The sequence below is a fragment of the Pocillopora damicornis genome, chromosome 13 (assembly GCF_964200805.1).
Source record: "Pocillopora damicornis chromosome 13, jaPocDami1.2, whole genome shotgun sequence".
Classification (NCBI taxonomy): domain Eukaryota; kingdom Metazoa; phylum Cnidaria; class Anthozoa; order Scleractinia; family Pocilloporidae; genus Pocillopora; species Pocillopora damicornis.
The window spans coordinates 14,918,080-14,941,112 of NC_142682.1; the positions used below are offsets into that span (position 1 = coordinate 14,918,080).

The window sequence follows — 23,033 nt, forward strand, 5'->3', positions numbered from 1 at the left end:
GCTTTTGACGTGAGCAAGAATTCTTAAACGCGTAAATTAAAAGCGTCTCTCCAACGTCTTTTTATCACCCGGATTCGAGCAAGAATGTTCCTAATTTTCAACTTCACGAGCTTTCAATAATTAGCCAACAAAGTTGACTTATCTTCAAAGGATTTACGTCACAGTTTGCGAACATTTTGTTAATCTTCACCAACCTTGACCGTCTTTGTTTACACTGGTATGTTTACATCTATCATGTCATGCAATAAAGTTCTGGAACATAAAAGTTCAGTCTCAAAGCCTTTCTCCTTTAAGGCAAAGTTTCTAAGTTTATCCTCTTAGGGTTACTACGCAACCACTTGATAAGGAGTGAAAATAAGGTTTCCAGCAGAGTAGAACTTCGTTGTTGTTGCATGACTAGTTATCAAACAAGAGGCCCGCAAAAGACATTTACGCCAAAGACCGGCACTTCATTACATTCTTCTCTCCTGTTGTGCTTCGACTGTAGCTGGAGGAATACTATAATACTAAAAATAAAGTAATATTAATAATAGTATATGGTAGATTTAAAGTAAAAAGCAGAAGTTTCCCTCAATACTGATACGCTTCTTTGATTTCATGAAAGTCAAAATAGATACGCCTCATTTAAGTGTTGACAGATATATGCCTTCGTCGGCATACGTTACAGCAAACACTTTCGACTCATTTGAACTTCGTTGCGGGTGGGTGGATAGAGTGTGATTCTGCGACTCCCGAAGCTGTCTGAGTCCTTCATCAAACTGAAGGTAAAGTAATTAAATTGTTTTATCTCTCAACTATTCTCCCTCTTCTTAGAGCACAACTTTGCACCGACGAGTTTTTTGACTTTCAGATTTCAAACAATTCTAGCTCTTATTTTGCCAGAGGGTACTTCCCAGCCCTTATCTTTCTCAGTTTTACTTAAAATGAAATATGGTGTTCCACTATCTCACAAACGCGGCGCATAAGATTCCTTCCTACACTAATCTCCTCAAAACGAATCCTTTTTTTTTCCCTGACGGAAAATAGGTTAAATTGTAATAAGTCGCTTGCGGGCTTCTTGATCGATATCTATTGTCATGCAACAAAAATTATGCATTAGTTCTAGTTTACGCGAAACTCCACATTTACTCTCTAATAACAACTCGAGACAGAGGATAAAATGCCGTTGTTTTAGGCGAATTTGAGTCATTTTCACCGTACAGAAAAACTGTCTCGAATAGAAGGAAACATGAAAAGAGACTATAAAAGACAGAGATGGTCAAGAGTAATGAAGATAAATGTTCACAAACTTTCAAGCAAATACATCGCGCACAATTAGTTTAAAGGCATCGCTTGAGAGATTTCGCCGTAGCTTATAGGGGGAAAAATCGACGATATTCCTCAAGTCCTATTTAACATTCTGAAAACCGAGTGTCCTACGTTTTGACAGCCTTTCTAACATTTCTTTAAACCCTAAACTGTTTACTTGTCTGGACAAGTGCATGTAATGTGGGAAAACAAATAAACTCTTAAACTTGCGCGACAAATGGAAGCTACTGATAATGCTGCTGTTGTTGCTGTTTTATCTTTATTAAAAGTAAATTTTAAAGAAACAATGCAAAATTTCGCCCACTGGCGACAGTTGAACAAGAGAAAAAAAAATCAAAAATAAATAACTAAAACTCCTCCTGATATGGATACACTCCGTTGATTTAATGACACTCGGACCTACCTTACGCCCCTTTAAAGTGTTAAACAGATGAAAGCCTACGACTGCATATATTTAAGCACACAGCTTTGACTCATCTAAACATCTTTTCAGCTAACCCAATAAAGTGTGAAGCTAAGACCCCAGGAACTCCCTGAATTCCCAATTCCACTAAATATTAGTAATTAAATATTTTCTATGCCCGTACCAGTTTTCCTCTCACAAAAGCGCCGCTTTGTTCCAACGAGTTCTTAGACTTTCAATCCTCAAACATCTCTCGAACAATACCAGAGAGTAGTTACTAGGCCAGTAGAAACACTCACCGGGCTTAACCTTAAAAATATATTTTCCTTTGACAATTTCAGGGTTACGAAGAAATGAAAACAGTTGGATACCAGAAATTATCCATCGATGGCGATTCGGAAAGAATCGGTTACGTTTCTTTTCTTTTATTCCAATGGATGAATAGCATCTTCGAGAAAGGTAGCAAAGGAAGGATAGATGAGAGCGACTTTGAACCACTTTCAAGGGAAAACACCACCGAGGTTTTCACCAATCGCCTCCAAACATGCTGGGATGAAGAAAAAGCTGCTACAAAAGGCAGTGAACAAAGACCACAACTTTGGAGAAGTGTCATAAAAATGATCTATTTGAAGGATGCAGTGATTACTGTGCTCCTTTACTTGGCATCCTTACTTTGGCGCCTCTCTAGGCCTTTGTTTCTTGGTTACCTTATTTCTTCATTAATGGAGACTGAGCCCCATAAAAGTTTTCTTTTGTATGATTTTGTAACGGCTATGGGGATCTGTGCCTATATTGGGGCGACAGCTATTCATCACTATGCCTATCGATGTGATATGTACGGTATCGGAATAGGCAGTGCTCTGAAAGGACTAATTTACCAAAAGGTATGCAATTAAGCTTTTTATAAAATTTTTCTGCCCTGATATTACACACATGACGAACCACGAGTCCTAACGTATTTGACTAGCCAGCGTCATGTTTTGACAGGATCTTCCGTCAAGGTTAGTTACAAGACAGAATTCTATACAATGATTGCAAGAGTTGAGGTCAACGGCTCAAAATAATCCTGCAGTTAACTCAGTAAATGATCATGGGTGCTCTCTTTCCTGTTATCATTTGTCACCAGCATGCAGTACAAAACGATTCTGACTCCCTTCCATATTAGGCTGTCCAATTCCCTACCCCGAATTAAGCTACCGAGAACTTGTGGCTGAGTTGTGCCGTAAACTAGGTTCACGAATGTATGGTTTACCTCACGTACAAGTTCTCCTTAGCCCAGCCATGGAGCATAAAAAAATTAAAAGATTTGAAGGTAGAATTATCAAACAAGTACCAGAAGTTCTCTTCGTATCACACTTACTGACAAATCAAAAATATTTCTCAAATAAACGGGTACATTTCCCAATAATTAGCGACTATGAGCTCGAAAGGCTGAAAACAGCTTGTATTTTCAGGTTCTAATGCTCAACAAAACTGAGTTACTGAAATTTACAACGGGCCGTGTGATTGACCTCGTATCCAACGATGTTCAGCGACTCGAAGATCACGCTGTGATGATGGGCTTTAGTGCTTTTTTGGATTTCTTCCTACTCCTACCTATTATAGTGGTATTACTTGTGTATTTCATCGGTTGGCAAGCTCTCATGGGGGTCACATGCCTTGTTTTGCTCATACCATATTTCGCTGGGTTGTCCTACGTCTTTGCTGTACTGCGCCTGAGGACAACAGCGTTTTCAGACAGCCGCATATCTTTTTTGAACCAGGTTATTTCTGGGATTCGCGCCATCAAAACACATGCATTGGAAGATGAATTTCGAGAAAAAATTAAACACGTAAGAAGGTAAGGAAACAACCGGTCATAATTCATCTCATGTCGGTAGAGATACCTGGCACTTGTCATAGACCGTTACTTGACTGAAACCGCTCACAAAATTAAGAAAATTACAATAAAGATTTCTATGCCATGCCAATCCACACCATGCTATAGGATGTGATGCCATGCTGTTATGACATTAAATCTCTAAATTCTTTTGTTTGCAGGGGTGAGATTAATATCATCCGTAAAAAGAGCGTTGTCCTTTCAACGATTGCCGCCTTGGAGTACACTGCAGTGCCGCTGGCGATGCTGGTGTCAATCATAACCTTGGTGCTTACCAGTCAGCCCCTTACACCGGTCAATGTATTCATGCTTCTCTCTTTTATAAATGCAGCAAGAATGAGTGTCTGCTTTTACATACCTTATGGTCTCTTAGCAGTATATGAGGCTTATTTTTCACTCAAGAGAATCGAGGAGTTTCTTCTTCTAGAAGATTTACCCGGTTCGTGTCATGATCACTCGATAGAAGGCACTTTAAACATGAGCGGGAGCACATTTTCTTTTGATGATAAAAAACATCTCCCAGAGCCAGGTACCCTAGTAGTGTCAATTTTGGCATCAAAAGAAAAGATAAGTGCTGACCAGTTCACTTTGCAAGATATAGAGTTTTCAACCGAGCCACAAACTTTAACAGTCATCACAGGTCCAGTGGGTAGTGGAAAGTCTACTCTCCTCTCAGCTATTGCAGGCGAGGTGCCAGTCGCAGCGGGAACAATATCCCGGCCAACTTCCCTTGTTTATGTGCCCCAGACACCCTGGGTCTTCTCTGGAACAATAAGAGAAAACATTTTATTTGGTCAACCTTACAACCAAAACAAGTACTCCAGAATACTGGAAGCATGCTCTCTTGCAGAAGATATCGGGAGGTTTCCTAACGCTGACTTAGCAATTGTAGGTGAACGAGGTGCCGTTCTGAGTGGAGGTCAGCGTGCAAGAGTAAGTTTAGCACGTGCAGTATACATGGATGCAGACCTGTACCTGTTGGATGACCCTCTGAGTGCCGTAGACATAAAAGTAAGTCAACATATCTTTGAAAAGTGCATTAAAGGTTTACTAAGTAACAAAACTCGAGTGTTGACGTCTCACCAGGAACAACACATGAAACAAGCTGATAAAATTATCGTGTTGTACAAAGGACGTGTGCTGGCAAATGGAGGTTTTTCTGAGCTTCAGGAAAAAGGTTTATTCAATATAAATCCTTACCCGAGTTCGAACAAACCCGTCAGGAACAGCGAGTCCGAGGTGAAATCTGTTTTTGAAAATGAAGATGTATCAAAATTTAAAGATAGAGCAGTGATTCTACATAATCAAGTCAATGACCTGGATCAATCAGAAGAAGACCGCACGATCGGAAGCGTGACACTTATGACTTATTGGGACTACTTCAGAAGTGGATTGCACTCGTCGGCGATATTTGGACTTTTCTGTTTGTTTTTCATCACTCAAGGTGAGTTCGAAAATTGAGGTTATGCAATTCTCAAATTCCTCCTTTAGAAGAAGGATAGCCTTTATACCTAGCAAGCACTGATTTTCCATCTGTACATTTTTGTGTCATCGTGGCAAAGTTAATGATTTACAAGTTGTCTGTTTTCTATTCTTGCTGCGGTGCGATTAAATCATGATATTCCTAGAGAGGTTGGAAACGGGATTCTTATGCATGTAATCATCTACGGAGTTTATTATCACATCAAAGAAATATGATGAGGGCTATGATCATTTTTACACTTTTAATCTAATCAGAGGTAACAAGGTCTAACGGTGCATTGCTTCGGGCCAAACATGTGAAGCAGTAGGAGTAGGCCTGCTGAAATCCCACCGTACAATATTCTCCTGCCTTGCGCCACTCACCCACATTACGCAACCATTATTTGTAAGAGGGAACGTGCCTACGAGAGTGAGAATAATACCCCTAGCTTCCACAATCTCCTCTGGATGCGTATTTATTTACCTTAATTTTTTTTGCTTGTTTTTCATAGTAATGATCGTTTCTCCTGACGTTTGGCTCTTATTCTTAACAAAGAAGAGTCAAGAAGAACAGAAGGACACAATGAACCTAGTTTTCTATGGCTGTCTTGTGCTTGGATCTCTCGTTTTCTCCTCTTTCCGCGCATATACATTTCTTTGGACCTCTTTAAGATGTTCCGAACGCCTTCATGATAAAATGGTTGTAGCTCTTCTAGAAGCACCTGTTTTGTTTTTTGACTCAAACCCTGTTGGAAGAATTCTTAATCGGTTCTCTAAAGACGTGGGGTGCTTGGACGAACTGTTGCCAAAAAATTTTCTTCTATCTATTCAGTTGGTCTTGCTAGTGATTGCCGCAACTCTTGTGCCAACTTTCACCAACTTTTGGGTTCTTTTTGTTGTTGTGCCACTGGCTGTTGTTGTTGCTTACATCTCCATGTACAGCTTAAAAACCTCTCGGCAGCTCAAAAGGTTAGAGTCAATAAACCGTAGCCCTGTGTATTCACACGTTTCGGAGACTCTCAATGGGCTGGAGACTATAAGAACAAGGAGGAGGCAACAAGACTTCGTGGAAGAGCTCTACAGGTACGTTCAATGTTGAAGTAATTGTAATCATTGAGATCAGTATAATAGCTTTTAACTCAGCAAGCCTCTTTGACAACTACATGTGCTTCTTAAAATATGTAAAGTAGGTGACTTAAGACGGACAGGTAACTACGGTAAGCTGATGGGAGGGCTCGTCGTGGTGAGCCAAGCCATACATAAAAAAAGACATAGTCGTATATAACTAGCAGTCTTAGCGGAATTTTTTTTTCCGGAGTAAAAGAGATAATGATGAGATGTCCCCGAGATTGCACTTTGGAAGGTTTTTTTTTTTTTTAAGAACTGTAACACATCAGACTTGAAAGAGTAAATTGTAAGAAAACCAAATATAAGGTAAACAAAAAAAAAATACAGAAAAATGAAGAAGGTTTGAGGTGTTCTAATGATAACTGGGCAAAGAACTCCTTTGGAATCAGGCTGCCTGAAATATTTCATCTTAAAGTATCACTTAAGATCATTTAAATAGGCAATTTTTCTTCTCTCCATTCAGATATCAAGATATTCATATCCAGTCGTTCACCATGGTGCTGGCGAGTGTGAGATGGCTTGGAGTACGAATGACCTCTATGATCTCTTTTTTGATTTTTGCGGTGGCTCTAACCGCAATCCTTGTGTCTCAAGATGCTGGTATGTATCTGTTAGCTGTAACGGAGGCTGTACTCCAAAATTAAAAGCATTTCTCTCCTGAATTAAATTCACCGTGTTTCGGTGTTTTATGCTTAACTGAACAGCTCAAAAATCATCTTTACATGTACTTACAATATTATCACAGACGCCACCATGTTAAAAACAACACAACAATAACAACAGCTTTGTAACCATGCCCATTGGCCCTGACGCACGACGCTCAGTTAAAATGGCAAGAACCAATAGACCCAAACTGCTGGTGTATAACTTTGTCGGCGCTCGAATTAGAATTAATAAGATTTCGGTGCAGCAATGTTGTGAGTTGATGGCTGTTGCACCAGAGGCAAGCGACCTAGGTGCTAAGCAATGTTAGAAGCAGCTGAACAGTGTAAGCAGTACATGAATTAGAATTTTTAGAATAATGACGACAGATTTATACAGTTTACTTAACCCTTTGTAACCTCACAACGTAGCCATTATAAAAATGGTGCAAAGACTATGATGAAATAGTCTATAGAGCTCACTCGCCCCATTAGTTTTCTTACTTGTATCTGCGTATAACTGACGTAAATTAAACTTTCTAATTGAATAAGTTTCGTTTGGAAAGTCTGCTCCATTTGCACCAGAATCCTTAATTTTTTTTTATCAAAGTAAACTGGACACTAACATCATTTCCATGTTCTTTATATGTAATTTGTATGTGCTGCTTCTTGTCGTTTCCCTCTTTTCACACGGTATATGGAATTTACCATTTATTTTGTCACTGAAAGGGTTTTCCTCCTTAACCATAAAATTTCTCTTTAATTCCACTTACTTGTTAAGAGCTTCGTCTCCTACGATTAAGAAGCATTTCAAATAGATTTCGAAATTACTTGCCTAACTCTTCCCTGAACTATAGTCCACTTGCATTAATTATCATATCCTATTTATTAACATACTTACTCAAAACCATTATTGACCAGGTAGAAAAACCCTTCAAGCTGATTTGATCAAAAATTCTCTCTCTCGCACATCGAATAAAAGATAATTTGATGCTGAGAGACTGTAAAGGTTACATCGAAAAATTTTCTTTCTTTGTTTTCTCCTTTCGTCTTTCTTTTTTCTTTACGTGTTGTTTCTACCACAATATATCGGTCAATCCTCATAAGACTATTGATCTGGAAGGCTATCCTTTGATCAATGTATTTTATCAACAGCTTTCGCCGGACTGGGGCTTGTTTACGTCATCGAGACTGTTGAACTGATGGATTTTGCTGTTACAAGTATATCGGAAGTAGAAAATCTCATGACTTCTGCTGAACGAGTTATAACATACACCAAACTTGACCATGAGCCAGGGTACCAAGTGGAGCAGCCTCCCCCGAACAATTGGCCTCTTGAAGGGAATATCACTTTTGAAGACGTGTCGCTGACTTATTATCCTAGGGGGCCTCAAGTACTGAAGAACTTTAATCTTCATGTAGAAGGAGGAACAAGTATTGCTGTTGTGGGACGAACGGGGGCCGGCAAGTCATCTCTAGTGGCAGCTCTTCTGCGTATGCCAGATGCCCAAGGTGCCATAATGATTGATGACGTTTCAATAAAGGAGATCAACCTTCAAAAGGCTCGAAGATGTATATCCGTTCTAAGCCAAAGTCCTTTCCTTTTCAGTGGATCGTTGAGAGAAAATCTTGGTCTCGTAGAGCAGTTCCAGGATGTAGAGTTATGGCGAGCCTTAGAGATTGTTCAAATGAAAGAGCTGGTGGAAAGTTTGGAAGGGAAACTAGATCACCAGTTGTTGGAGCATGGTGCAAACTTCAGTGTAGGAGAACGGCAGTTAATTTGTTTGGCTCGTGTTCTTTTGCATAAAAGGAAAATTGTCATCCTAGATGAACCCACTGCACACGTGGATCCAGACACAGAACAAACAATTTGGAGGGTAGTGCGAGAGAAACTGAAGGGTTCCACAGTAATCACCATAGCTCATCGACTGAACACCATCAAAGACTGTGACTTGATTCTGGTCATGAAAGATGGCGAGATAGATGAGTCCAACAAGTTTGACTCCTACTTGAATGCATGAACATGTTAAGATGACTAACAAATGAAAAACTACGATCATCGCTAGAATAATTAAGTACAATGAATCCATCTTATAGTATCAAGAATTGAAAGCCTAAAGTTTCTCAGTTACAAGATTGAAGTATTTCAAGCTTTCAAGTATCAAAAATTCAAGCACTAGCCCTTTAATGTCCTTTTTGCTCTCCCCATGGGCACACTTTGTATCATTGAAGGCCGGTTGAAGTGCACTTTTTGCTCTTAATTTCAGGAGGCTCCATATGGTTTTCATCCGCAAAAGATCTGGACACGAACATAGCGGGAGCTTAAAAAATGTTAACAAGCAAAACAAGCATTTCTTTTGCTAGCGATGTTTTGTTCCTGTATTTACTTTTACAAATCCAATCCAAGTGTTGATTTCAAGCCAGAAAGACTAGAAGTTTTTAGGAAGCTTTTTTTTACCACCCTGAACTCTTACCTTGGGGTAATCATTATATCACGAATTAGTTTAGAAAATCTATAATCCATATATCTATCTACGAGACAAGTAAGCTATAGTTTCAAAGACAGAAGAAACGATCGCTAAGTGAATCGAGCCGCTTCATATTTTTTTCTTTTACCTTTAAGATACAGGTGTGTAATAGAAATTTCTTGTTTTGTTCACTTCCTGTTTATATTTAATAATTAATTATATATAAATAACGGTCTCAAAAGCATTTTTACTTGTTAAATGTTTAATGATTAGTTTCATATTTCTCGCCGAATTTTAATACTTTTAACAGTTAAATTGTACGAATGAAGTTATTAATCAAGGGTGCTCGATGTGTGTAACCTTTTTTTTCTATTTACCTAACATCCGTTTATTTTCGTCCAAAAGAAACAAAACAAGCTAAAGAGTCTCATCCATTATTTTACACGAAGTAAAAGCAAGGTCGTTTTGTAGAGTTTAGTGACTCTGGTGATTATGAAAAGCTGATCGCAAATACGCTTCTGCTATCAGATAGGCATCGTCTTTTATGTAAGTGGTTTTCGTGCGATATGAAAACTTATGGGAGGGATATTAGATAAATAAAATCCTTTCTGGCTTGCTGATGTGTCGGTTAATAATATACTTGACTGAGAGGATGTCCTCAAAGTTTCCAAGCTTTGCTTCTCGGCCAAATATTCATTTTCCGAACAATCTCTCGTCCACGAACATTATCAGCCGATATACCAGCAGCCTGAAGGGATTTATTTACTAAATATACTAATTTCAGCTCAATTTTAGAAATGGGAGTCACCTAGTTCATTTTTGAGTTACAGCCAACTAAGGCTACAATCAAGCTTACCTCCAAGAAACCGTATTGCTGCCATGGTAATCTTTATAGCCAAAGTTAGTCGTTTCCAAGTCATGATAATTCTCTCCATCATGCTAGCGTGAAGTTATCTCGGCTTTCTACAAATAAAGAAAATAAAGACAATAAACAGCTTTTGTTCTAAGCACGAATTTTTTAACGCGTAAATTAAAAGTGTCTCTTCTTCTGGAACAACAACAAAACTTTCCTCTGAGTTTCAGAGAATTTTAATTGCAAGGCTTTCATCGCACCGAACGCGTACAATAGACCTTCGCGTACAGGTCGCTACGGGGGTCCAAATAATTTCCCTCAGTTTCAATTCAAGCAAGAATGTGCGTAATCTTCTACTTGACGAGGTTTTAATAATTAGCCAACAAAGTTGACTTATCTTGAAAGGATTTACGTCACAGTTTGTGAACATTTTGTTAATTTTCACTAACCTTGACCGTCTTTGTTTACCGTAGCCTCTTTACACTGATATGCTTTTATATATCATGTCATGCAATAAAGTTCTGGAACATAAAAGTTCAGTGAAAATGTCTCACAACCTTTCTCCTTTAAGGCAAAGTTTCTAGGTTTATCCTCTTAGTAGTACTACGCAACCACTTAATAAGGAGTGAAAATAAGGTTTCTAGCAGAGTAGAACTTTGTTGTTGTTGCATGAATAGTTATTAAACAAGAGGTCCGCAAAAGACATTTACTCCAAAGACCGGCACTTCATTACATTCCTCTCTCGTGTTGTGCTTCGATTGTGGCTGGTGGAATACTATAATACTAAAAATAAAGTTATAATAATAATAATAGTTATATAGTATATGGCAGATTAAAAGTAAAAAGCAAAAGCTTCCCTCAATACTGATACGCTTCTTTGATTTAATGATAGTCAAACTAGATACGCCTCATTTAAGTGTTTGAAAGATATATGCCTTCTTCGTCATATGTTACAGCAAAGAGTTTCGACTCATTGAACTTCGTTGCGGCTGAGTGGATAGAGCGTGATTCTGCGACTCCCGAAGCTGTTTGAGTCCTTCATCAAACTGAAGGTAAGAAAATTACAATGTTTTATATCTCAATTAGTCTCCCTCTCCTTTCTAAATTAATCTCTTCAAAACGAATCCTTTTTTCCGTTAAGAAAAAAGGTTAAATCGTAACAAGTCGCTTGGGGACATCTTGGTCGATATCTATTATACTGCAACAAAAACTTACATTTTTCTCAATTTCACTTAAATTGATGACACATGATGTTCCACTATCCAACAAACGCAGCGCAAAAGACTCCTTTCTAAACTAATCTCTTTGAAACTAATCCCTTTTTTTCATGATGGGAAATAGGTTAAGTCATAATAAGTCGCTTGCGTGGATCTTGGTCGAAATGTATTGTCATGCAACAAACTATGCATTAGTTCTAGTTTACGCGAAACTCCGCATTTACTCTATAATAATAACTCGAGACAGAGGATAAAATGCCGTTGCTTGAGGCAAATTTGAGTCATTTCCACCGTACAGAGAAACGTTCTCAAATAGAAGGAAACATGAGAAGAAAGTATAAAAGACAGAGATGGTCAAGAGTAATGAGGATAAATGTTCACAAACTGTCAAGCAAATAAATCGCGCACGATTAGTTTAAAGGCATCGCGTGCGAGATTTCGCTGCAGCTTAGAGGGGAAAAGATCGATGATATTCCTCAAGTCCTATTTAACATTCTGAAAACCGAGCGTCCAATGTGTTGACAGGCTTTCTCACATTTCTTTAAACACCAAACTGTTCCCTTGTTTAGACAAGTGCATGTAGTGTGGGCGAACAAATAAACTCGCATACTTGCGCGACAAATGGAAGCTACTGATAATGCTGACATTGTTGTTGCTGTTTTATCTTTATTAAAATTAAATTTTAAAGAAGCGAAGCAAAATTTCGCCCGCTGGCGATAGTTAAATGAGAGGAAAAAAAATCAACTCCTCCTGATATGGATACACTCCGTTGATTCAATGACACTCGGACTCATTACGCCCCTTTACAGTGTTAAACAGATGAAAGCCTACGACTGCATATATTTAAGCACGCAGCTTTGACTCATCTAAACTTCTTTTCAGCTAACCCAATAAAGTGTGAGGCAAGGACCTCAGGAACTCTCAGAATTACCAATTCCACCGAAGGTTAATGATTGAAAATGTTCTATGTCTATACCATTTTTCTTCTCACAAAAGTGCCCCTTTGCTCCAACGAGTTCCTAGACTTTCAATCCTCAAACATCTCTCGAACATTGTCAGAGAGTAGTTGCCAGGCCAGCAGAAACCATCACCGAGCGGAACTGTAAATGTATATTTTCCTTTGACACTTTACTTTCAGGGTTACGAGAAAATGAAAACAGTTGGATACCAGAAGTTATCAATCGATGGCGATTCGGAAGGAATCGGTTACGTTTCTTTTCTTTTATTCCAATGGATGAATAGCATCTTCGAGAAAGGTAGCAAAGGAAGGATAGATGAGAGCGACTTTGAACCACTTTCAAGGGAAAACACCACCGAGGTTTTCACCAATCGCCTCCAAACATGCTGGGATGAAGAGAGAGCTGTTACAAAAGGCAGTGAACAAAGACCACAACTTTGGAAAAGTGTAATAAAAATGATCTCTTTAAAGGATGCAAAGATCATTGTGCTCCTTTACTTGGCATCCTTACTTTGGCGCCTCTCTAGGCCTTTGTTTCTTGGTTACCTTGTTTCTTCATTGGTGGAAGCCGAGCCGCATAAAAGTTTTCTTCTGTACGGTTGTGTAACAGCTATGGGAATCTGTGCCTTTATTGGGGCGACAGCTGTTCATCACTATGGGTATCAATGTGATATGTACGGTATCGGAATAAGCAGTGCTCTGAAAGGACTAATTTACCAAAAGGTATGCAATTTAGTTGTCTATTGAACTTTTCTGACACTGATATTACACACATAACAAACCATGAGTCCTAACATATTTGACTAGCCAGCGTCATGTTTTGGCAGGATCTACCATCAAGGTTAGTTACAGGACAAAATTCCATACAACGATTGCATAAGAGTTGAGGTTAACGGCTCAAAATTATCCTGCAGTTAACTCATTAAATGATCATGAGGGCTCTCTTCCTTTTTAACAATTGTCACTAGCATGAAGAACAAAACGATTCTGACTCCTGTCCGTTGATTGGAGCCTTCGACATTCGAATTAGGCTGTCCAGTTGCCTACACCGAAATACGCCACTGAGAACTTGTCGATGAGTTGTACCGTAAACTAGGTTTACGAGTGTATGGTTAAAATCACTCGTACGTTCTCCTTAGCCCAGCCGTGAAGCATCAAAAGATCAGAATGTTTGAAGGTAGAATTATCAAACAAGAACCAGAAGTTCGCTTTGTGCCACATTCCTGACAAATTGATGTCATAAATATCTATTAAATTAACGGGTGCGTTTCCCAATAATTAGCGACTATGAGCTCGAAAGGCTGAACAAATTTTGTATTTTCAGATTCTAATGCTCAAGAAGACTGAGTTATTGAAATTTACAACGGGCTGTGTGATTGACCTTGTAACCAACGATGTTCAGCGACTCGAAGAGCATACTGTCACGTGGGGTGTTAGTGCTCTTTTGGATTTCTTCCTGCTCGTAACTATTATAGGGGTACTACTTGTGTATTTTGTTGGTTGGCAATCTCTCATGGGTGTCACATGCCTCTTTTTGCTTGTGCCATATTTCGCTGAGTTATCCTACGTCTCTGCTGTACTACGCCTGAGGACAGCAGCGTTTTCAGACAGCCGCATATCTTTGTTGAACCAGGTTATTTCTGGGATTCGTGCCATCAAAACACATGCATTAGAGGATAAATTTCAAGAGAAGATTGAACAAGTTAGAAGGTAAGGAAAGAATAGGTCATAATTCATCTCAAGTCGGTAGAGATACCTGGTACTTGTCACACCTGAAACAGCTTACATAATTAAGAAAATTACAATAAAGATTGCCATGCCATGCCAATCCATACCATGCTATAGGATGCGATGCCATGCCATGCTTTTATGACATTCAATCTCTAAATTCCTTTGTTTGCAGGGCTGAAATTAATATCATCCGTAAAAAAAGCGTTGTCCTTTCAGCGGTTGCCGGCTTGGAATTCACTGCAGTGCCTTTGGCGATGCTGGTATCAATCATAACCTTGGTGCTTACCGATCAGCCTCTTACACCGGTCAATGTGTTAATGCTTCTCTCTTTTATAAATGCAGCAAGACAGAGTATCTGCTTTTACGTACCTTATGGTCTCTTAGCAGTATACGAGGCTTATTTTTCACTCAAGAGAATCGAGGAGTTTCTACTTTTAGAAGATTTACCTGGTTCGTGTCATGATCACTCGATGAGAAGCACTTTAAACACGAGAGGGAGCACATTTTATTTTGACGATAAAAAACATCTCCCAGAGCCAGGTACCCTAATAGTGTCAATTTTGGCATCAAAAGAAAAGATAAGTGCTGACCAGTTCATTTTGCAAGATATAGAATTTTCGACAGGGCCTCAAACTTTAACAGTCATCACAGGTCCAGTGGGTAGTGGAAAATCTACTCTCCTCTCAGCTATTGCGGGTGAGGTGCCAGTCTCAGAAGGAACAATATCCTGGTCATCTTCCCTTGTTTATGTGCCCCAGACACCCTGGGTCTTCTCTGGAACAATAAGAGAAAACATTTTATTCGGTCAACCTTACAACCAAGACAAATATTCTACAATCCTGGAAGCCTGTTCTCTTACAGAAGATGTCAGAAGGTTTCCTAACGCTGACTTAGCAGTTGTAGGTGAACGAGGTGCCGTTCTGAGTGGAGGTCAGCGTGCAAGAGTAAGCTTAGCACGTGCAGTATACATGGATGCAGACCTGTACCTGTTGGATGACCCTCTGAGTGCCTTAGACATAAAAGTAAGTCAACATATCTTTGAAAAGTGCATTAAAGGTTTACTAAGTAACAAAACCCGAGTGTTGACGTCTCACCAGGAGCAACACATGAAACAAGCTGATAACATTATCGTGTTGAACAAAGGACGTGCGCTGGTGAATGGAGGTTTTTCTGAGCTTCAGGAAAAAGGTTCATTCAATATAAATCTTAACCCAAGTTCGAACAAATCCGTCAGGGAGAGTGAGTCCTGTGTAGAATCTGTTTTTGAAAATGAAGATGAATCAAAATTTAAAGATAGAGCAGTGATTCTACACAATCAAGTCGATGACCTGGAACGATCAGAAGAAGACCGCATGACCGGAAGCGTGACACTTATGACTTATTGGGACTACTTCAGAAGTGGATTGCACTCGTCGGCGATATTTGGACTTTTCTGTTTGTTTTTCATCACCCAAGGTGAGTTCAATAATTGATCTCATGCAATTCTCAAATTCCTCCTTTGGAAGTAGGATTGCCTTAATACCTGACAAGCACTGAAGTTTTATCAGTACATTTTTGTGTCATCGTGACCAAGTTAATGATGTGCAAGTTGTCTGTTTCTCTATTCTCATTGCAGTGTGATCAAATCATGATATCCCTAGTGAGGTTGGAAAAGGGATTCTTATACACATAATCATCTACGATGTTTATTTTCACTTCAAAGAAGTATGACTAGGGCCTTTATCTTTTTTAATCACCTCGCAAATTAAAGACCCTATAATTATGTGAATTATATGTGCAGAGGTGACAAGATCTACCGGTGTGATGCCTCGGACCAAACATGTAAAGAAATATGTGAAGAAATAGAAGTAGGCCTGCTGAAATCCCACCGTATAATTTTCTCCTGCCTTGTGCCACTCACCCACATCACACAACCATTAGTTGCAAGAAACAACGTATCTAGGAGAGTGAGAATGATGCCCCCAGCTTCCACTATCTCCTCTGGATGCATATTTATTTACCTTTTTTTTTACTTATTTTTCGTAGTAATGATCGTTTCTCCTGACGTTTGGCTCTTATTCTTAACAAAGAAGAGTCAAGAAGAACAGAAGGACACAATGAACCTAGTTTTCTATGGCTGTCTCGTGCTTGGATCTCTCGTTTTCTCCTCTTTCCGCGCATATACATTTCTTTGGACCTCTTTAAGATGTTCTGAACGCCTTCATGATAAGATGGTTGTAGCTCTCCTAGAAGCACCTGTTTTGTTTTTTGACTCAAACCCTGTTGGAAGAATTCTTAATCGGTTCTCTAAAGACGTGGGGTGCCTGGACGAACTGTTGCCGAAAATCTCTCTTCTAGCGATTCAGTTGGTCTTGCTAATGCTTGCCGCAACTCTTGTGCCAACTTTCACCAACTTTTGGGTTCTTTTTGTTGTTGTACCACTAGCTGTTGTTGTTGCTTACATCTCCATGTACAGATTAAAAACCTCTCGGCAGCTCAAAAGGTTAGAATCGATAAACCGTAGCCCTGTGTATTCACACGTTTCGGAGACTCTCAATGGGCTGGAGACTATAAGAACAAGAAGGAGGCAACAAGACTACGTGGAAGAGCTCTACAGGTACGTTCAATGTTGAATTAATTGTAATCATTGAGATCAGTGAAATAGCTTTAGACTCAGCAAGCCTCTTTAACTACCACATATGCTTCTTAAAATATTGAATGTAGGCGACGTAATATAGACAGTTAACCACGGTAAGCAGACGGGAGAGGGCTCGTCGCGGTAAGCCAAGCCATACATAAAAAAAAAGATGGTCGTACATAACTACTAGTCTTAGTGGCATTTTTTGCTGGGGTAAAAGAAAAAAGGTTAATTTTGGCTTGTTGTTGAAAAATTTGGGAGATATTGACAAGATATTCCCTATGAAACAAGCCGATGATTGCACCTTTGAATGCTGTTGTTGTTTTTTTTAACAACTCTAACACATCAGACTTGAAAGAGTAAATTATATAAAAAAACAAAAATATGGAAAACGTAACAAATTTAGAGAAATGAAATAGGTTTGTGGCGTTCTAGTGACAACTAAGCAAAGGAATCCTTTGGAATTAGTGTGCCTGAGATCTGTTATCCTGAAGTATCACCATTTTAATAAGCAATTTTTCCTCTTTCCATTCAGATATCAAGATGTTCATACTCAGTCGTACATCATGGTGCTGGCGAGCGCCAGGTGGCTTGGTGTACGAATGACTTTTCTTACCACTTTTTTGATTCTTGCGGTGGCTCTAGCTGCAATCGTGGTGTCTCAGGATGCTGGTATGTATCTGTTAGCTGCAACGGTTCATCTCCTGAACTGAATTTACCGTGTTTCGGTCTTTTTTTTTTAAGCTTAACCGAACAGCTCAAAAATCATCTTTACATTTACTTACAATATTTTATCACATAAACTGCGGTGTTATACAAGGATTTCCGGCCCTGAGAAAAGCCGTAACAACACACGTGAAAAAATATCGTATTTTTTTACGTGTGTTGATATAGCCAATCAGCTGCTGAAGCGTCACTCGCCTTTGGCGCCACTCGGTCAAGTTGATGAATGAACAGCAAAGCCTTCACGATTCTCAATACAAGTTGTTTGTCGGAGCTTTCTCAAATTATGGCGGCTAAACACTAAAAAATCCGTATCGCTGACAGACAGTGAGGTTCAAACTTTCCTAGAAGGGGAAGAAAACCAATATATTAAGAGAAAAACCCGAGAATTACGTATTCAGTGGCTTTGGTGTTGGCATTTCTCTTGGCTGAGAATGAAAATCGTCAACTGGAGGATTTGCCACTGGCCGATTTTGGCCGTTTACTTGAAAGACTTCTTCTGTCGATAAGGACAAAGTCAATAAATGAGAACTTTGTAAATTGAAGATTATGACCATTGTTGATTTTGTAATCATGGTTCAACATTTTTTTCCACCTTAAGAGTTAGCGCCAACGCACTCTACGATTGTTATTCGGGGATTGTCGATTCGTTTTTTTTTCATTCATTAGTGAAGTCGGCTTTTCTTATCAGTAAAGGGCTATTGTGTTTCTATGATAAACAAAATAATACATTGTTGCTTGTAGATACGAAATTTCTCTTCTCGTGTTCAACTCGACACCTCACTCGTTCGCTGCGCTCACTAGTGAGCTAAATACTTGAAGAGAAATTCCATATCTACGCGCGCCTATGTATTATTCTCTATGTAACAGACGCCACCATATTGAAAAACAATAACCACAGCTTTGTAATCATGCCCGTTAGCGCTCACGCATAGCGTTCAGTTCAAATGGCAAGGACCAAAAGACCGAAACCGCTGGTGTATAACTTTGCTGATGCTCGAATTGGAATTTATACGATTTCGGTGCAGCAAATTTTGTGATTTCATGGCTGTTGCACCAGAGGCAAGCGACCTCGGTTCTAAGCAATGTCAACAGCAGCTAAACAGTATAAGCAGTACATGTATTAAAATCTCAAGAATAATGAGGACAATTTCAGACAGCTTACTTAACCCTTTGTCACCTCACAACGTAGCCATTATAAAAGTGGTGCAGAGATTACGATGAAATAGTCCATAGAGCTCACTCTACGTATAATTGACGTCAATCAAACTTTCTAACTGAATGAGTTTTCGTTCCAAAGCCTATTTCATTTGCACCAGAATTCTTCACTTTTTTTAACGGAAGTAAGCTGGACACTAACATTATTTCCATGTTCTTTATATGCAATTTGTATGTGCTGTTTACTGTCGTTTCCCTCTTTTCATACGGTATATGGAATTAAGCATTTATTTTGTTATTGAAGGGGTTTTCCTCCTTAATCACAAGATTTCTCTTTAATTCCACTTACTTATTAAGAGTCTTCGTCTCCTACGATTTAGAGGCACTTGTGCTCATTGTTCAAATAGATTTCGAAATTACTTGCCTAACTCCTTCCTGAATTGTAAGCCACTTGCACTATTTATCATATCCTATTTATTCACACACTTCCTCAAAACCCCCATTAACTGACTAGGAAGAAAAACCTTCAAGCTGATTTGATCAAAAATTCTCTCTCTCGCACATCGAATAAAAGATCATTTGATGCTGAGAGACTGTAAAGGTTACATCGAAAAATTTTCTCTCTTTGCTTTCTCCTTTCATCTTTCTTTTTTCTTTACGTGTTGTTTCTACCACAATATATCGGTCAATCCTCATAAGACTATTGATCGATCTGGAAGGCTATCCTTTGATCAAAGTATTTTATCCACAGCTTTCGCCGGACTGGGGCTTGTTTACGTCATCGAGACTGTAGAACTGATGGATTATTCTGTTACAAGTATATCGGAAGTAGAAAATCTCATGACTTCTGCTGAACGAGTTATGACATACACCAAACTTGACCATGAGCCCGGGTACCAAGTGGAGCAGCCTCCCCCGAACAATTGGCCTCTTGAAGGGAATATCACTTTTGAAGACGTGTCGCTGACTTATTATCCTAGGGGGCCTCAAGTACTGAAGAACTTTAATCTTCATGTAGAAGGAGGAACAAGTATTGCTGTTGTGGGACGAACGGGGGCCGGCAAGTCATCTCTAGTGGCAGCTCTTCTGCGTATGCCAGATGCCCAAGGTGCCATAATGATCGATGACGTTCCAATAAACGAAATCAACGTTCAAAAGGCTCGACAATGTATATCCGTTCTAAGCCAAAGTCCTTTCCTTTTCAGTGGATCGTTGAGAGAAAATCTTGATCTCGTAGAGCAGTTCCAGGATGTAGAGTTATGGCGAGCCTTAGAGATTGTTCAAATGAAAGAGCTGGTGGAAAGTTTGGAAGGGAAACTAGATCACCAGTTGTTGGAGCATGGTGCAAACTTCAGTGTAGGAGAACGGCAGTTAATTTGTTTGGCTCGTGTTCTTTTGCATAAAAGGAAAATTGTCATCCTAGATGAACCCACTGCGCACGTGGATCCAGACACAGAACAAACAATTTGGAGGGTAGTGCGAGAGAAACTGAAGGGCTCCACAGTAATCACCATAGCTCATCGACTGAACACCATCAAAGACTGTGACTTGATTTTGGTCATGAAAGATGGCGAGATAGATGAGTCCAACAAGTTTGACTCTTACGCGTATGCATGAACACGTAAAGATGACTAACAAATGAAAAACTACGATCATCGCTAGAATAATTAAGTACAATAATCCATCTTAGAGTATCAAGAATTAAAAGCTTAAAGTTTCTCAGTTACCAGATTGAAGTATTTGAAGCTTTCAAGTATCAAAAATTCAAGCACTAGCCCTTTAATGTCCTTTTTGCTCTCCCCATGGGCACACTTTGTATCATTGAAAATGGGTTGAAGTGCACTTTTTGCTCTTAATTTCAGGAGGCTCCATATGGTTTTCATCCGCAAAAGATCTGGACACGAACATAGCGGGAGCTTAAAAAATGTTAACAAGCAAAACAAGCATTTCTTTTGCTAGCGATGTTTTGTTCCTGTATTTACTTTTACAAATCCAATCCAAGTGTTGATTTCAATCCAGAAAGACTAGAAGTTTTTAGGAAGCTTTTTTTTACCACCCTGAACTCTTACCTTGGGGTAATCATTATATCACGAATTAGTTTAGAAAATCTATAATCCATATATCTATCTACGAGACAAGTAAGCTATAGTTTCAAAGACAGAAGAAACGATCGCTAAGTGAATCGAGCCGCTTCATATTTTTTTCTTTTACCTTTAAGATACAGGTGTGTAATAGAAATTTATTGCTTTGTTCACTTCCTGTTTATATTTGATAATTAATTATATATAAATAACGGTCTCAAAAGCATTTTTACTTGTTAAATGTTTAATGATTAGTTTCATATTTCTCGCCGAATTTTAATACTTTTAACAGTTAGATTGTACGAATGAAGTTATTAATCAAGGGTGCTCGATGTGTGTAACCTTTTTTTTCTATTTACCTAACATCCGTTTATTTTCGTCCAAAAGAAACAAAACAAGCTAAAGAGTCTCGTCCATTATTTTACACGAAGTAAAAGCAAGGTCGTTTTGTAGAGTTTAGTGACTCTGGTGATTATGAAAAGCTGATCGCAAATACGCTTCTGCTATCAGATAGGCATCGTCTTTTATGTAAGTGGTTTTCGTGCGATATGAAAACTTATGGGAGGGATATTAGATAAATAAAATCCTTTCTGGCTTGCTGATATGTCGGTTGATAATATCCTTGACTGAGAGAATGTCCTCATAATTTCCAAGCTTTGTGACTTGATTTTGGTCATGAAAGATGGCGAGATAGATGAGTTCAACATGTTTGACTCTTACGCGAATGCATGAACACGTTAAGATGACTAATCAAATGAAAAACTACGATCATCGCCAGAATAATTAAGTACGATAAAACCATCTTAGAGTATTTTCAAAAATTGCTTCCTCAACAAGCCCTTTAATGTCCTTTTTGCTCTCCCCATAGGCACACCTTGGATCACTGAAAGTGGGTTGAAGTGCACTTTTTGCTCCTAATTTCAGGAGGTTCCATAAGGTTTTTGACCGCAAAAGATATAGACACGAACATAGCGGGAGCTTAAAGAATGTTAACAAGCAAAAAAAACATTACTTTTGCAAGTGATGTTTTGTTCCTGTATTTACTTGTACACATCCAATCCAAGTGTTGATTTCAATCCAGAGAGACTAGATCGCTCAGTGAAACGAGCTGCTTCATTTTTTTTTTTTTAATAGTTAAGATACATATGTATAATAGAAATTCATTGTTTTGTTTACTTCCTGTTTATATTTGAAACCGACCATTGGCGTTAGTAATAATAACGGTGTTAAAAGCATTTTTACCTGTTAAATGTTTAATGAATAACTTCATCTTTCTCGCTAAATATTAATACTTATAACAGGTAGACAGTACGAATGAAGTTATTAATCACGGGTGCTCGATGTGTTTGTCCTTTTTTTTCTAGTAATCTAACACCCGTTTGTTTTCGTCGAAAAGAAACAAAATCAGCTAAAAAGTTTCATCCATTATTTTAAACGAAGGAAAAGCAAGGTCGTTTTGTAGAGTTTAGTGATACTAGTGATTATAAAAAGCTGATCGCAAATACGCTTCCGCTATCAGATAAGCATTGTCTTTTATGTAAGTGGTTTTAGTGCGATATGAAAACTAATGGGAGGGATATTAGATAAACAAACCCTTTCTGGCTTGCTGATATGTCGGTTGACAATATCCTTGACTGAGAGAATGTGCTCAAAATTTCCAACCTTTGCTTCTCGGCCAAATATTCATTTTCCGAACAATCTCTCGTCTACAAACATTATCAGCCGACATACCAGCCGCCTGAGGGGATTTATTTACTGAATATACTTATTGAAGCTCAGTTTTAGAGATGGGAGTCGTTCAACTCATTCCTCAGTTAAAGACAAGTAAGGCTACAATCAAGCTTACCTCCAAGAAGCCGTATTGCTGCCATAGTAATCTTTATAGCCAAAGTTAGTTGTTTCCAACCCATAATAATCCTCTCCATCATGACTAGTACTTACTCTTTTTTCTCAACTATTACATATACCTTCTTCGTAGCCGTTTTTCTTTCTGAACCAAAAGTTTTTTTTTTTAGAAAAAGTCAGTCGAATGTTTATTGAATATTTGTAATATAAAGGCGGTAACATGCATAAAAAGAGTTAGGATATTCAGTAATCGCCTACATCAAAGGTTTTTTATAAAGCGAATTTCGGTGTTGAAGGGAGTGCGCTTAGTTCCAAACGAGCAATTCCCAAAAATCAATTATCTTAATCATCTTTAAGATAGAGAATATTCTCTCGTATAACGTCTATCTTTAAGATAAAAACGTTTTCTTCAACGTCGATTGTTTTATTTTGAGATTTCAAAGCTCGTGATGTTTTTCACTTGATTGATAAAAGGCTGATCTAGCGTTAAGTTATTTCGGCTTTCTACAAATAAAGAATATACCGACAATGAACAGCTTTTGTTCTAAGCACGAATTTTTAA

General features: G+C 38.6%; 2 protein-coding genes across 3 annotated transcripts; both read left to right on the forward strand.

The window, feature by feature from the left end:
- Positions 1-664: 664 nt before the first annotated feature.
- On the forward strand, positions 665-21,228 carry LOC113686930 (ATP-binding cassette sub-family C member 4). Its single transcript, XM_089190800.1, has 8 exons — positions 665-764; positions 11,098-11,193; positions 12,497-13,039; positions 13,641-14,026; positions 14,220-15,502; positions 16,073-16,643; positions 17,200-17,336; positions 19,297-21,228. Exons 3-8 carry the CDS (start codon positions 12,509-12,511, stop codon positions 20,160-20,162), a joined length of 3,774 nt encoding a protein of 1,257 aa, XP_089046926.1. The 5' UTR covers positions 665-764; positions 11,098-11,193; positions 12,497-12,508; the 3' UTR covers positions 20,163-21,228.
- LOC113686927 (ATP-binding cassette sub-family C member 4) lies at positions 675-9,908 on the forward strand. Of its 2 annotated transcripts, XM_089190798.1 has the most exons (7): positions 675-764; positions 2,053-2,595; positions 3,166-3,551; positions 3,752-5,034; positions 5,564-6,134; positions 6,643-6,779; positions 7,976-9,908. In XM_089190798.1, exons 2-7 carry the CDS (start codon positions 2,065-2,067, stop codon positions 8,839-8,841), a joined length of 3,774 nt encoding a protein of 1,257 aa, XP_089046924.1. In that variant the 5' UTR covers positions 675-764; positions 2,053-2,064; the 3' UTR covers positions 8,842-9,908. The 2 variants fall into 2 exon arrangements, with proteins under 2 accessions (XP_089046924.1, XP_089046925.1); XM_089190799.1 differs by having other exon boundaries at positions 758-2,595.
- Positions 21,229-23,033: the final 1,805 nt, after the last annotated feature.